The following is a 13,173-nucleotide window of genomic DNA, read 5'->3' as shown; positions in this document are numbered from 1 at the left end:
TCTAAGTGTAAAAACTTGAGACACTTATTTTGAAACGGACGGAATATAACATATATCTGGATGATTCGTATTTTTTTTACTGTGGTAATACATGACAATTTAGCTATTCAGTCATAATAACACAAACTACCATCAATATTGAAAATGTAAGGCACGGTCCACATACTGTAAAACTTCTCATTTAGTGATCTACTCGTATATGCTAAGGCCGGTTGTAATGGGGAGTATCATATACTAGTATCATGCATATGATACTAGTGTATGATACTACCTCCTTAATGTATAGTATCATATATTAGTATCATGTAGTACTCTATTTATTGCCATGCATGACACAAAGTAGCACAACATCTAATATGATACGGTATCATGATATGATACTATACCCTCTCTTTCTTCATTTAATGCTAGGACACCTCATTAAAATTGCCTAGTTGGCATGCATGATATTAGCTATGATACTACTATTACAACCCGCCTAAGTTGATTGAATAGATCAAGGTTTTTAAAATAAAATAAAAATAGCACTGAATTTTATACGTATAGTATAGTGAGCTTGTGTGGGGAATCCGGATGTCTGGATCCGACCACGCACCGTTCCCATCCTCTGCCTACCATCCCATGGCGCGTTCCCTGTCAGCCAACTCCCCTCCCTTCCCCAACCTCTCTAAACCCTAAATCCGAATCGCATCGCATCGCATCGCGTCGATCCAACGGGATTCAAATCAAATCGAACGAGAACCGAAAAACGAACGCGAAGCTCCGGAATCCAGCAATGGATCGCTCCCGCTCCAAGCGCGGGTACCACTACGACCAGGACTCGCCGCCGCCCCGCTCCAAGCCCCGCTTCGACCGCCGCGGCGGGGGCGGGGGCCCGAACCCTAACGCCAACTACCACCGCCGCGGACCACCCGGAGGTGGCGGCGGCGGCGCCTCCGACCGCCGCGGCGGCTTCCTCCCCCCTGACGCCGCACCGCCCCCTCTCCCGCCCCCGCCGCCGCCCGCTTCCTCCGCGGCGGTGGGGGGCGGGGGTCCCGGCCAGACCACCTCCTTCCGCATCCTGTGCCCGGAGTCCAAGACCTACGGCTTCCCCGCCAGCTTCATTAACAACGCCCAGGATGACAGCGGCGCGATCATCACTATCCACCCGCCCTTCCCCGGGGACCCTGTCCGCGTCATCGAGACGACCGACGGCGTGCCACGCGAGGCGGATGGCCGCCCGCCGATGTTCTCGCCGGCGCAGGAGGCGCTCCTCATGGTGCACCGGCGGATCCTGGAGACGCAGCCTGACGACGGCGATGAGGACGGCGAGTACGGGCCCAGGGGCAAGGACGCCAGGGACCGGGGTAAGGTGACCACCCGGCTCATCGTGCCACGGCAGCATGTGGGATGCCTGCTTGGCAAGGGTGGCAAGATCATTGAGCAGATGAGGTCCGAGACCAAGACGCACATCAGGATCCTGCCTCGTGAGCAGAACATGCCTCAATGTGTATCGTTGTCGGAAGAGGTTGTGCAGGTATGGTGCCTGCTACAATGTTGTAAAATATTTCAATTCTTCTTCTGATAAGAGAGCATTAACAGTTGGTGTTTTGATTGGATATAGCATTGGTATTAGCACTGCACCATTCGAAGCTATTAGCTGAACTAAAAAAGGGAAACAAATGTGGGCTAACAATTATGTTAAGTGTTGGAGAAGACTTGGACTAAAGACAAATCAAACATATGAATGTTCAACTACTCTTAAGTTAGTGGGTAATGCCTCATGCCGTGTACCTTGAGATTTGGTTTCCATGATGACATTTTTATGTGGCTTGTAGTGCCATGGTTGCCCTTCCATTGAAAAGTATTGGTTCTGTGTGAGGAGGCGCGGGAAGTAAGCCAGTGCACAGATTTCTGCATCCATGTTTTCAAGTACATGGGACTGAAGAGATATCAATCAAGATTCTGACCCTGCAAAAAAAAAAAAAAAATCAAGATTCAGTTTCATAGTTGGTCGAGTGCTATTCAGATTGTAGATAAGTTGTGAATGTCTTTCTCCATGGGCATTGCTGCATTGAATCACTCAGGAGAAAACCATCATGTGGGGAGATAAAACAAGGAGAATATTGTGTGCAATCATGTTATTCTGCTACGAGCCATTCTCATCTACCTTCCTGCGTGTTTATTCCTTCTCCCGAGTTAGTTAAGATACCTCAAGTTGGTTTGCTTCTATGTACAGTGACATTGCAGTGGTATGGGGATAATCACTGGCTTAGTACAGGGAAAAAGTGAATTCGTTCATTTCCTAAACAAGCCTGAATATTCCTCTTGTGCAAGCAATATAAGAAGCACAATACCAAACACTAATCAAACAAATGAGTTTTCAACTCCTCTCATAAGTTAGTGGGTGAATGTGTCATCTGCTATGTACCTCGAAATTAGGTTTTCATAGTGACCTTTGACCTTTTTGTTTATAGCTCTCACAACTCCATTGACTGAACACCCATTCCCAAGACGTGTCCTGCTCAAGAATTGTTGTCGGCTGGTAGCTATGTATTCATTCTGGATCCTTTTCTGGTTATTAACTTCTAATGCTGGCTTAAACATGACACATCCACCCACTAACTGTTCCAGGTAGTCACTGGCTGAAGATTTATATTCCTCGAAATAGGTTTGAATCCTCACACGTCAAATTTAAATAAGTGACTAGTCTGCTGGTTGCTTGGTGGAGAATTATATGGACATCATATGTTTCTTAATGCCATCAACTTATTGTCTTCTCCAAAGCAGGAGCGGCCCAATTCTGCCCTTCTTCGTAGAGTAGGATCCTCTCTCCCTGTGGCGGGGGCTGCGTCCCGTGCACTTGTGAAGATGGCATCTAGACCAGGGTTGTTTGGTGGCGTCGGTTGTAATGCCTGTCTTGCTACCGTTGGTTGTGGTCTTGTCTTGAGTGGCCATGTGTTTGGCCTAGTTTTAGGCTTGTACAGTTCAACTCTTATCAATCTATCAATGCATCGAGGCGCAACCTTTGTAATTTCTCGAGAGGAAAACATCATATTGAGATTATGATTGTAATTTTAGATGCATGGCAGGTTGAATTACTTTTTTGGTTCCCGGTCTTTGTTTTCACCGTAAGCTGTCATTGTCATGTTTACTATTCTCATGATATTGTTGTTACAGGTTGTTGGAGAAGGAAATTGTGTTAAAAAGGCTGTAGCGATCATCTCTGACCGTTTAAAGGAAAGCTTACACCGTGATCGTGGTCCCTTTCTTCGTGGACGAAATTCACCCGAACATCGCATTTCTCAGGCTGATGAATACCTGGGTGGTGGTCAGCAGATGCCTGCATTTGAAGAACCTTATCCCCGATTTGATCAAATTAGAAATAATGGTAGCATGGAGCCACCAGGATATGAGTTTGATTCAAATGGTAGCAAGTTCAATGAACATCCAGAGATTCCATTTGATGAAATCATATTTCGAATCCTTTGCCCGAATGACAAGGCTAGCAGTTTGGTTGGATCACGAGATGGAATAATAGATATGTTACAGGCTGAAGTTGGTGTTGATGTTAGGCTTACTGATCTTATTGCTGGATCTGACGAAAGGACTCTAATCATTACATCGAGAGAGGTAAATGGCACTACTTATTTCCCTCTAATTTATCACCCTACGTATTGTTCTGAAATTTTAATAGTTAATGAGGGTGTTTTCGTATACTACCCATGCTACTAGACACCACATGTGGTTTGGTTGTGTCGGTACCTAAAAGATACCAAGATAATGTCGCCGTGGAAAGGTGAAACTTGAAAGTAGCATTTTCGAACATATCAGCCAATAGTTCACTTGGATGATTGGATCATTCTGGCCAGGGCTGTAACGGCCAGTGATCTGGTCAGGGTCAGCCTGACATAAGAAATTAGGTTAGGTTTAAGTTGGGACATAAGTTTTTTTACCTTAAAAGAGTGAGTTTGCATCATATCTCTAGTTCAATCTGTTAGGCGTTCCCTTTATTATAATGGTATGTTAAACGGCAATTCAAAAGTTATCTCCAATCTTCCTCCTCTCTTGGTCAAACCCTCTGAATAGCACTCTGTCCTTGGCTCAACCGCTGAAGCATCACCAACCTGCGTCCTAATCTTCAGGGCACTGGACCTCGCCGGGACATCCAACAGAACCTGTTGTGTTAAAAACTGGCACATTTTTTCCAGGCCGAGAAGTTACAACTCTATCAACGTATGGACTTGGTTTGATCACTCTAGAAATGAACTCATTGGCATTCTTTTAATCCTGACAGAAAAGATCTGTGCTAAACTGCTATATTCTTAAACTTTGTTGATATCGTGATGATAAGTATCTTCAAAACTATATTTTATGGTGCTTTCACACTAAAAATGACCTGAAAACAACCATGTTCATCCAATCCTAAACTGCTAGTGGAATTTTGCACTCAATATATCATCTCATAATCAATGCACCATTGCCAAATGGGTATCAGGGTATGATCCTGATATCTCCTGAAACAACACAATTTCACTTTGCTTGCTAGAAATCATTTTAGAGGTGTGGAAAGCTGTTGGATCATTACTCACTTGCTTTTAGAAAATGCAAGATTTAATCAAAGATCTCAAGATATTATGGAACAAAATTTATGCATATTTTGGGGAAAAAAATCATGGAATAGGCCTTAGCCAAGTGTTAACACATGACATCCTCAGATTAGCCCACCATGATAAGTGAACATGCCGACTTCAGAGCTACAAAACACCATGTAATATTCTTTCGCCTTTTTTTTAACCGGGCTACTCCCCCCTTTCCATTAATTTTCATAACGGAAATACACAGTTCCACAGATAGAGATAACAGGAGGGAGCAAAGAGGGGAACTAGCGAGCTCGGGCATCGTCAGGAAACCCACTATCTATGCCTGCAAACAGAATATTGATTATGGTGAAAAAAACTGACAACGCCATAGCAATGCCTAGACTAGAAAGAAGTACTAATAGAAATACAGATCCAAAGGCCGAACTGGCAAATACAGAACAAGAGCAGGAACTAAAACAGCCACAGCATCATCCATCCAAATCCAACATGGGCAGCGCAAACAAAAGACCACCAGCCATCACTTCATCTGCCTTTCCGGTGATTCACCTCGTCGTGGGGTACCATGCACAGCTGCATCATCTAATATTCTTTCGCCTATCTCTGCCTGCAAAGTGATTTATAGAAATGCTGGAACAGAAGGCATGATTATGAACTTCAAATTTTTACATCATTTTGGACCTGTGCAACTATTAGTTCTTTTGTTATACAGTATATCTGTACAATTATAAGATTACAAGGTTCTGAGAATTATTGCTTTCACAACCATTGTGTTTTCAAATTGCTGGGCAAGTGGGTGTAAACTAACAATGATCAGATGTCAAAGAACTGAACTAGCATACTTACAGAAGCAGGATCTCTCTTGGACTGGCGGAAGTAAATTGTTTCATGGTTCACGATAAGGCTGTACTATATTATCACTATGTGTTGAAGTCTACGTCAGGAAATTTGCGTAGTTCCATTATACTTGTTATTCTTTTTGATGCACATTAATAATAATTAAATGAAATGAAAAATCCATTTGATGCGTGTTAATTAATTAGTACTTCACAACACAACATGTTCAATTCTCATACACGGCTAGCTAGCTGATCAAAAGTAACGTTAGTTACTGGGTTACTAATCGGGAATTACCTTACTCGAACATTCTTTGACTTTTTAGAATTACCTGGTGAGAGTTCGAGGGTCAGCTATTAGTCAACTCGTGTAATTCGTGTTTTCCTCCAGTCATGGGAGTTGAGAAGTCGTCTAGTTTAAATCATACTATGATATGTTAGCTAATTAGGTTGTTCAATTATCTATTGGTGGCTGCTACCCATCAACCTTCCGTTAGATACGCTATCAAGGTCGTCAGTTCCTCCCCCACATCACAGCGTGCTCGTCGCCTCCGCAGCATCTTTTGCAACACAGACAAAAACCGCTCCATCGCAGAAGACGTCATCATAGATCCGGCGAGCGGCGATTGCAGACGGCCACATGTAGCACAGCCGGTGTCGCAGTGGAGCTGCAATGAAACATCGCCGGTGGTCGCCGCTGCTGCGATAGAGCCGGTGCCGCGGTGGATCTGCAATGCAACATCGCTGGGGGGGTCGTCTCTCCTGCGATGGAGCATCGTTGGGGTGCCGACAGCACTGGCAGCTCCGGCGAGGGCTGCGTTGTAGCACCAGCAGCCGACGACCGTCACGTCATTGCACCGTCAAACGCTGCATTGCAGCACCGGCAACCACCACAGGCCACATAGCAGCGCAACGCCGGCGAGGGCTGCATTGCAGCGCCGGCGACCGATGACGAGCGCCGTGTCACAGCACCGGCAGCCGTTGACGGGCGCAGCGTCGCAGCATCGGAGCATCTCTGCAGCGTCGCGAGTGTTTGATCACAACGTCCGTTGTGTTGTGTTTCAACATGGCCGCCGTCTTTGCATCGTATATTTTTTAGCAGCTTGGGCAGCAAAGCTCACAGGGAGAAGAACAAGAGGTTAGAGACGAAGAAAGTGGATCACGTTTTGAAGAGAAGAATGGGTGGCTCATGCTCGCGGAAGATAAGGAAATAAGGTTGGGTGGTTGGTGACTGACGCAAGTTGGGCGAGAGACGAGCACCGCACGACGCTTCGCGACGCGGTTTACGGCAACCAAAAATCACTCGGTTGGTTTTAAACGTTTTCCTTATCTATTATGTTACCAATCTTCAGAGCTGCGGCGCAACTTGAGTTGAAAAAAAGGCACCTCTTATCTTTGCCTAATGGTCACAACAGTCAGTGGCGGAGCCACGTTTACAAAAGTGGGTTTACATAATTCAAGATCAATGTTACCCTACTTAATTAGAACTAACTGATATATGCAAAATACTCTTGTTACGCTTGTATCTACATGTTCTTTGAGTGAAAACCAAAATTAATGGGTGTACATATGTACACCCATTTCCTAGTGTAGCTCCGCCCATGACAACAGTATCTGCTTGCGTGTAACCTTAGTTTGGCCTTCTGTCGTGATGCATGTATACTTTAATCTCTGTTCATTCTGAATACTAAAAGTTATTTTAGTTGAAGTATTTTTTGGCCTGACAGTTTGTATCAACCATCATCTGTAACTGAAATTTGGGGGATCGCTTGTTTCCCTCATGGCTTTCATTTCGATATTCTTAACGTGTCCTTTTTATATACATAGGGCCCAGACCACGAGCTTTTCCCAGCTCAAGAAGCATTGCTGCACATCCAAACCTTTATCGTGGATCTTGGCCCTGACAAGGATAACATTATCACAACGAGGTTACTTGTCCCTTCAAGCGAAATTGCTTGCTTTGAGGGGAGGGATGGATCATTATCTGATATACAGAGACAAACTAGCGCAAATATACAGATATTACCAAGAGAAGAACTTCCTTCTTGTGCCCTGGAATCTGATGAGCTCATACAGGTTAGTATTCATGGGTGCACATTCACTTCTGCTAGATTTGAGAATTTAACCAGGTAGCACGGATCCATGTACAAACACCTGCATGGCTGTATATAAATGTATTTTTTTAGTGCATGTCAATTATTTGGGAGGGAGGGGCTTTCTCTGTCAATAAGTTAAGAGCAAACTTTGCTGAAATACAGCCGGATCTTGTCGTTCTTCGTTTTCTGAACCAAGCTGGAATTGGTCTGTTTTTTACTTGCTTCTTGCTCATGAAGAATTATGAAGTTTGATGCTAATGTTGTTTGTTTCCTCCTTGAATGTAAAATTTATAATACTTGAGTTTGAAAGTTCATTGGCCACATTATGTTTTTACAGATTGTAGGAGAGATTCGAGCTGCTCGGAATGCTCTCATGCAAGTAACTTCGAAACTACGAAGTTACATATACCGTGAGATGTCTGCTCCTATCCAAATGGGCAGCATTAATGTACATGGATCCATTTCTCCAGCAAAAGGCTCACCTCGAGGACTATATGCTGGAAATGACCTTCCAATGCCTATCTACCAACAGGCACCACAAATGGCAACTTCGTGGCACTCAAAGGTATCTCCGAAACTCATGCAACAAATGATGATTTCCCTTTAAGTACTTGTACCCCTGATGTCTCTTCTTTGCTACTGTATGGATCTCCCGTCTTTCAGTTACGGCTATATTCTATCTGCGTCTTTCAAAATGGGTTTTGTTGTGCGTCCCACATCAATTTACTGTTAAGTTGACTAGGGTTGTACAACCTTGCATTCTTCATGGCAGAGCAAAACAGTTACCTAAATGACTAATAATCATAGGGAATTTTGTGCTATATGATGTGAATATTTGTACTGTGTGCAATAGCTAGTGTGTGTATTCCTCTTCTAGTTTTTTCCTATGCCTGCATTCTGATCATTATTTGTGGATCATACATATGAAATTTTCAATCGCAGGATAGTGGACTTAGTGCAAGTGGGTCGTTTGAGCAAGGGAGCAGCATTAATGATGATATAAGACAAACTAATACAAAGCGGTAAGTTTTTTTTTTGGGCTAATTTACAAAGCGGCAAGTCAGTATCATCGTTGTCAGTTTCTCTGCTTTGTTGATCCATGACCACCTTACTTTTCTGCCCATCAGATTTGCTGTCCCCCTAGTGACTAGAAGCACATTAGAAGTTGTCATACCCCAGAGTGCAGTTGCAAGCCTCAGCATGAGGGCTGGAAGCAAGCTTGCCCAAATAAGCGAGGTGCTGTATATCCTGAAACTTTTAAGCAAGCTAAAGACGGATATGACAGATCTACACACATTCTCACTTTCTAAACTCTGTTGGTAACAGATGTCCGGTGCATCGGTCACGCTTGCTGAAGATAGACCTGGAGTCATGGAAAAAGTTGTTCGAATATCTGGTACCCCCGAGCAGGCCGACAAAGCTCAGAGCTTGCTCCAGGGGTTCATACTTAGCAGTGAGTCTCTCTTGCCCCTTCCCCTCTATGAGATTTTTTTTTTTGCATCCTCTATGAGATTATCCATTCATCATCTGCACTCTGAAATACTGAACGCTTGTCCCCTTTCCGCTTGCCCAGTCCAAGACGACATTCCTTCGAGCTAATGAAGACATTACACGTCTTACCCGGCGCGTGCTCAATAGGCGCCGATTGTCTAATTCTTGTTTCCAGGAATCGCCTGTGTACTTTAGATGGAATGCACGAGTGTATCTCCCTCCAGTTGTATGCATTTACCCTGATCAAGCCCTGTGTCTTTATTTGTAAATTGTTCGTGTATGATATTCTCTGATCTTTACCTATTCAAGCTGGTATGTTGTATTACAAATGTACTTTATCTTTCTCACATTAAGTAGCCTAAGAAACACCATGGAGATTATTCTACCACCTCTTTCCAATGGTACGACTTCATCCTTGCGCTGATGCTAGTAATTGCAGATTGGGTGCTTTCGTCCAATGTAACCCGAGATGGATACCTTCTCTGTGCACACTAATGTGTTAATGATATGAAAATATTTTTAACTGCTGGTTGATGAAGACCTTGAAGGCATATGATATTCTGGAAGTAGAGCAAATTGTGTTTGAAGTGGATATTGATTATATGTATCGATTTGATTCACCATATATCCAGCAGGCCCTTTTTTTTGACATCTATGCCCAGCAGGTCCTATTGCCTACGAAGCACTGGTTTTTGTTATCGATGCTGTATTTGACTGCTTTGAGGCTATCGATGCTGTGTTTGACTGTTCTATCTGAAACTTAATGACTGCATTACTTCCATATTTTTATGGAGTTGAAGTGCTGTATTTGTGCCGAGTAATGCGTACTATTCACAAGCACAATATGAAGTACACAACATCCCCGGATCATAAACATTTATCGACAGCATTGGAGTTTGATCGTATCAAAATGCAAATCCATTAACCCTCTATTTGTAACTCAGCCTTCCTATGGGCATGCCCTTGTCGCTACAAAGGACCGAAATTGGTATACTCAGGCTACCAGCCCTCGTATTATTAGCCAATCCAACCGTAACATAATCATCGTCACATAATAGCATCAGCAACATCATAGTATCACATAGAGTGAGGGTAACATTAAACCTGTCCAGTAAGCATTGTTCTTTCGACATGCACAAAAAATCCCCTTTTCCTTCAATTTACCAAGTTAATAACATTAAACCTGGACAAGGAAGCTACTTCCTGTTTTTGGAAGGAAATTTCAATATGAACTATACATACGGACTGACATGAGTGAAGAAAAAAGCGCTTCAATATACATTCGATTCAGAAAAAAGTCTGAACATCTTATAATTTGAAACGGAGGGAGTAATTATACATCCGATTCAGAAAAAAGTCTGAACATCTTATAATTTGAAACGAAGGGAGTAGTTTTTTAATGAGAAAGCCAATCCAACCGCACAACTGTAAATCATCGTCACATAATGGCATCAGTAAGTTTTGTCCCCTGCTTCAATCTGCACAGGTATCTTGTTTCATATAATACGTGGTACTATCTTAGCAGTGTCACGTAGGATAGGTGGAGGAAAAGAAACATGAAGAAAGGGTATGCCTTCTCTTAATTAAGAGGATCTCTTAACAACAAATCTCTCACTACATTTTGAGGAATATCTATCTAGTTAATAAAGATAAGTATTTTTATCATCTAGATTATGTGGCAGGATTAAGCTAAAATTGAAAACTGCCTTATCAACCGTCGTACATACCCTGGCATCAGTAACAGGATACTCATAACTAAAGATATCCTTTGTCCTCTGAATTTCAATCAGTAAACAGAACATCAATTGTCTTCTTGACGAGTACTGGTATATCCCTGTTTTGAGACATTTACTACCCTATATTGCTGATCCTACTCTTATGTGTTTGCCAATCCGTGGGCACAAAGAAAGAAGAACAAAACTGAAATCTAGTAACATAACATCATGGCATCAGCAACATGATGTGTCATAAGAGAAGCATCACACTGTCTCTTTACATATCATCATGGCATCAGCAACATGATAGTGTCATAAGAGAAGCATCACACTGTCTCTTTACGATTAGGAAGGTCCTAAGAACTGAATTGTTATGAATGAATAGCAAATCCAACTACACAAAGAACGCAAGGCAGACATAAAAATAGCAGCATGATCATCGTCACATAATGGTATCAGCAACACGATATTCACAACTAAGACCTTTGTCCCCTGACAGTCAATCAGTAAACAGAACATCAATTGTCCTTTTGTACAGGTATATCCCTGCTTCGAGATATATGAAGCTATATTTTGGACACCCGCTAGGATTAATGAAAATCACAGGTGATTGCTGATCCTACTCTTTTGCCTTTGCCAATCCGTTGGGCACAATTAGCAGAAAGAACACAAAGCATAAAACTAGTAACATGATCATCATTGCATGGTAGCATTTTAAATTTTGTCCCGTGAACTTCAATCAGTAAACAGAACATAATTGTTCTTCTTTTGAAGAGGAAGAATTAAATAAAGGAGGCTAATGTGCAACCAGATTAGTGAAGTAGAGTCCTGCCAACCTCAGGAAGTTTCCCAAATTACGGCAAACCAATCAAGGAGAACAAATCAATATCAAGACCATAATAATCATCAGATGGCTTGTTGCAAAGCATAATAATACGACGAACACTATAATCCGACAATTATTTAAGCACCTCAAATCACAACGATTTCTCGTTACTAAATCCATTAATCCACAACAGCCCACCGACAGACACAGACAGACACGGACGCTATTAGAACAGAATAGAACACAAAGTATATCGAGCGAGGGAGGAGAGGAAAAAGCTTAGATCTTGTCGATGTCCTCGTCCTCGAATTGGATGTAGTCGCTGTCGCCCTCGCCCTCCTCGGGGCCGTCGACGTCGACGCCCTCGTTGAGGCGGAGCGTGTCGGGGAGCTCCCCATAGGCCTTGAGCAGGCGGGCCTCGTCGTTCATGTACTTGAGGATGACGTCGGCCTTGTCGTCCTGGTAGTCGCGGAGGCCGACGAGGACGATGTCCCCGGCGGCGATCCAGACCTTCTTGTGCATCTTGCCCCGGATGTGGCAGAGGCGCTTGGTGCCGTCGACGCATATGGCCTCGCAGCGGCCGTTGCCGAGCATCCGCGTCACCTGCGCGTACTCCTGCCCGTCCTCCTTGAACACCAGCTCGCGCTTGTCGTCGTCGGCCTCGTTCTTGCCCCTCTTGCGGTTCTTGCCTCCCTTACCCTTGTTCTTCGGCATGGCTGGCTGGCTGGGGTGGGCTGGCTCTGGCTCGCGGCGACGGAGCTAGACGAAACCCTCGGTTTTAGATCGAGATGGGGAGCGGTGGTGGTGCGGTCTGCGGTTTCTGGGCTCGGGCTGGGCTGGCGGGTTGGGACTATATAGGTGGACGGGGGTGGGGGGCGATGAGGGGAGGCGTGGAGGAGTCCTGGCCGCCGGATTTAGGGTTGGGAGGGATGGACGGCGGCGATTTGGCTCTGGGGTGCCGTGTGCGGGTGGGCCTCCGAAGAGGGGAGGGGTTCGTGGGTGGACAGGGGCAGGATAGGACACGAGGACTCTGGGGAGTGGGGATCGACGGGGATTGGGACTTTGGAGCTTGGAATCCAATCCTCCGTCTGGTTGAGTAGTGCTCAAGGAATCCAACCCCTGTTTTTCTTTTCGATTTTGGAATAGAATCCAACCCTGTTGAGTAGCAAAAGAGAACCGCTAGAACAGGAAAGGCAAACGAATCTAAACTTCTCATGTCTTAATTGGTAGGTCGCGTTTCGGATTTTATTTTCGTCTCACATCACCCGATTATTTTTGGTACCTACTAGCACAAATGCCCGTGCGTTGCAACGGGAAACAGAAAACTCACTTCAGTAATGCAATGGCTCACATCACCAGACATGACGACATCAAGAAAGTCCTTGAAATCCTCCACGTTGTCACATGAGAAACAACATAATATAGGTGCGCTCCATCTTTGTATAATATAATAGATAAAAGTGCGGAGTTTGTGTCGCACATAGCAAGGACTCCGAGTCCGACTCCTTGTACTTTAGTGACGGGTGCTTCTGAGTCAAGCAGAAAAACAAGAGTAATGATTTATGTTGTTCTCAGAAATATATAGCATATGACCAACAAAAAAGGAATATTTTTTATTGTGATTTAGAC

General features: G+C 44.0%; 2 protein-coding genes across 2 annotated transcripts; one reads left to right on the top strand and one right to left on the bottom strand.

Annotated features, from left to right (window-relative positions):
- Window positions 1-581: 581 nt before the first annotated feature.
- On the top strand, window positions 582-9,526 carry LOC123156346 (RNA-binding KH domain-containing protein RCF3). Its single transcript, XM_044574480.1, has 8 exons — window positions 582-1,516; window positions 3,160-3,612; window positions 7,244-7,492; window positions 7,850-8,077; window positions 8,455-8,534; window positions 8,640-8,748; window positions 8,839-8,965; window positions 9,086-9,526. Exons 1-8 carry the CDS (start codon window positions 776-778, stop codon window positions 9,109-9,111), a joined length of 2,013 nt encoding a protein of 670 aa, XP_044430415.1. The 5' UTR covers window positions 582-775; the 3' UTR covers window positions 9,112-9,526.
- Window positions 9,527-11,604: 2,078 nt separating this feature from the next.
- On the bottom strand, window positions 11,605-12,380 carry LOC123157289 (eukaryotic translation initiation factor 1A-like). Its single transcript, XM_044575549.1, has one exon. The coding sequence runs from the start codon at window positions 12,256-12,258 to the stop codon at window positions 11,824-11,826; it is 435 nt and encodes a 144-aa protein (XP_044431484.1). The 5' UTR covers window positions 12,259-12,380; the 3' UTR covers window positions 11,605-11,823.
- Window positions 12,381-13,173: the final 793 nt, after the last annotated feature.

This window comes from Triticum aestivum, chromosome 7B (genome assembly GCF_018294505.1).
Source record: "Triticum aestivum cultivar Chinese Spring chromosome 7B, IWGSC CS RefSeq v2.1, whole genome shotgun sequence".
Taxonomy (NCBI): Eukaryota; Viridiplantae; Streptophyta; class Magnoliopsida; order Poales; family Poaceae; genus Triticum; species Triticum aestivum.
The sequence above is the reverse complement of the archived record's forward strand: the minus strand, read 5'-3'. Positions and strand labels throughout refer to the sequence as shown.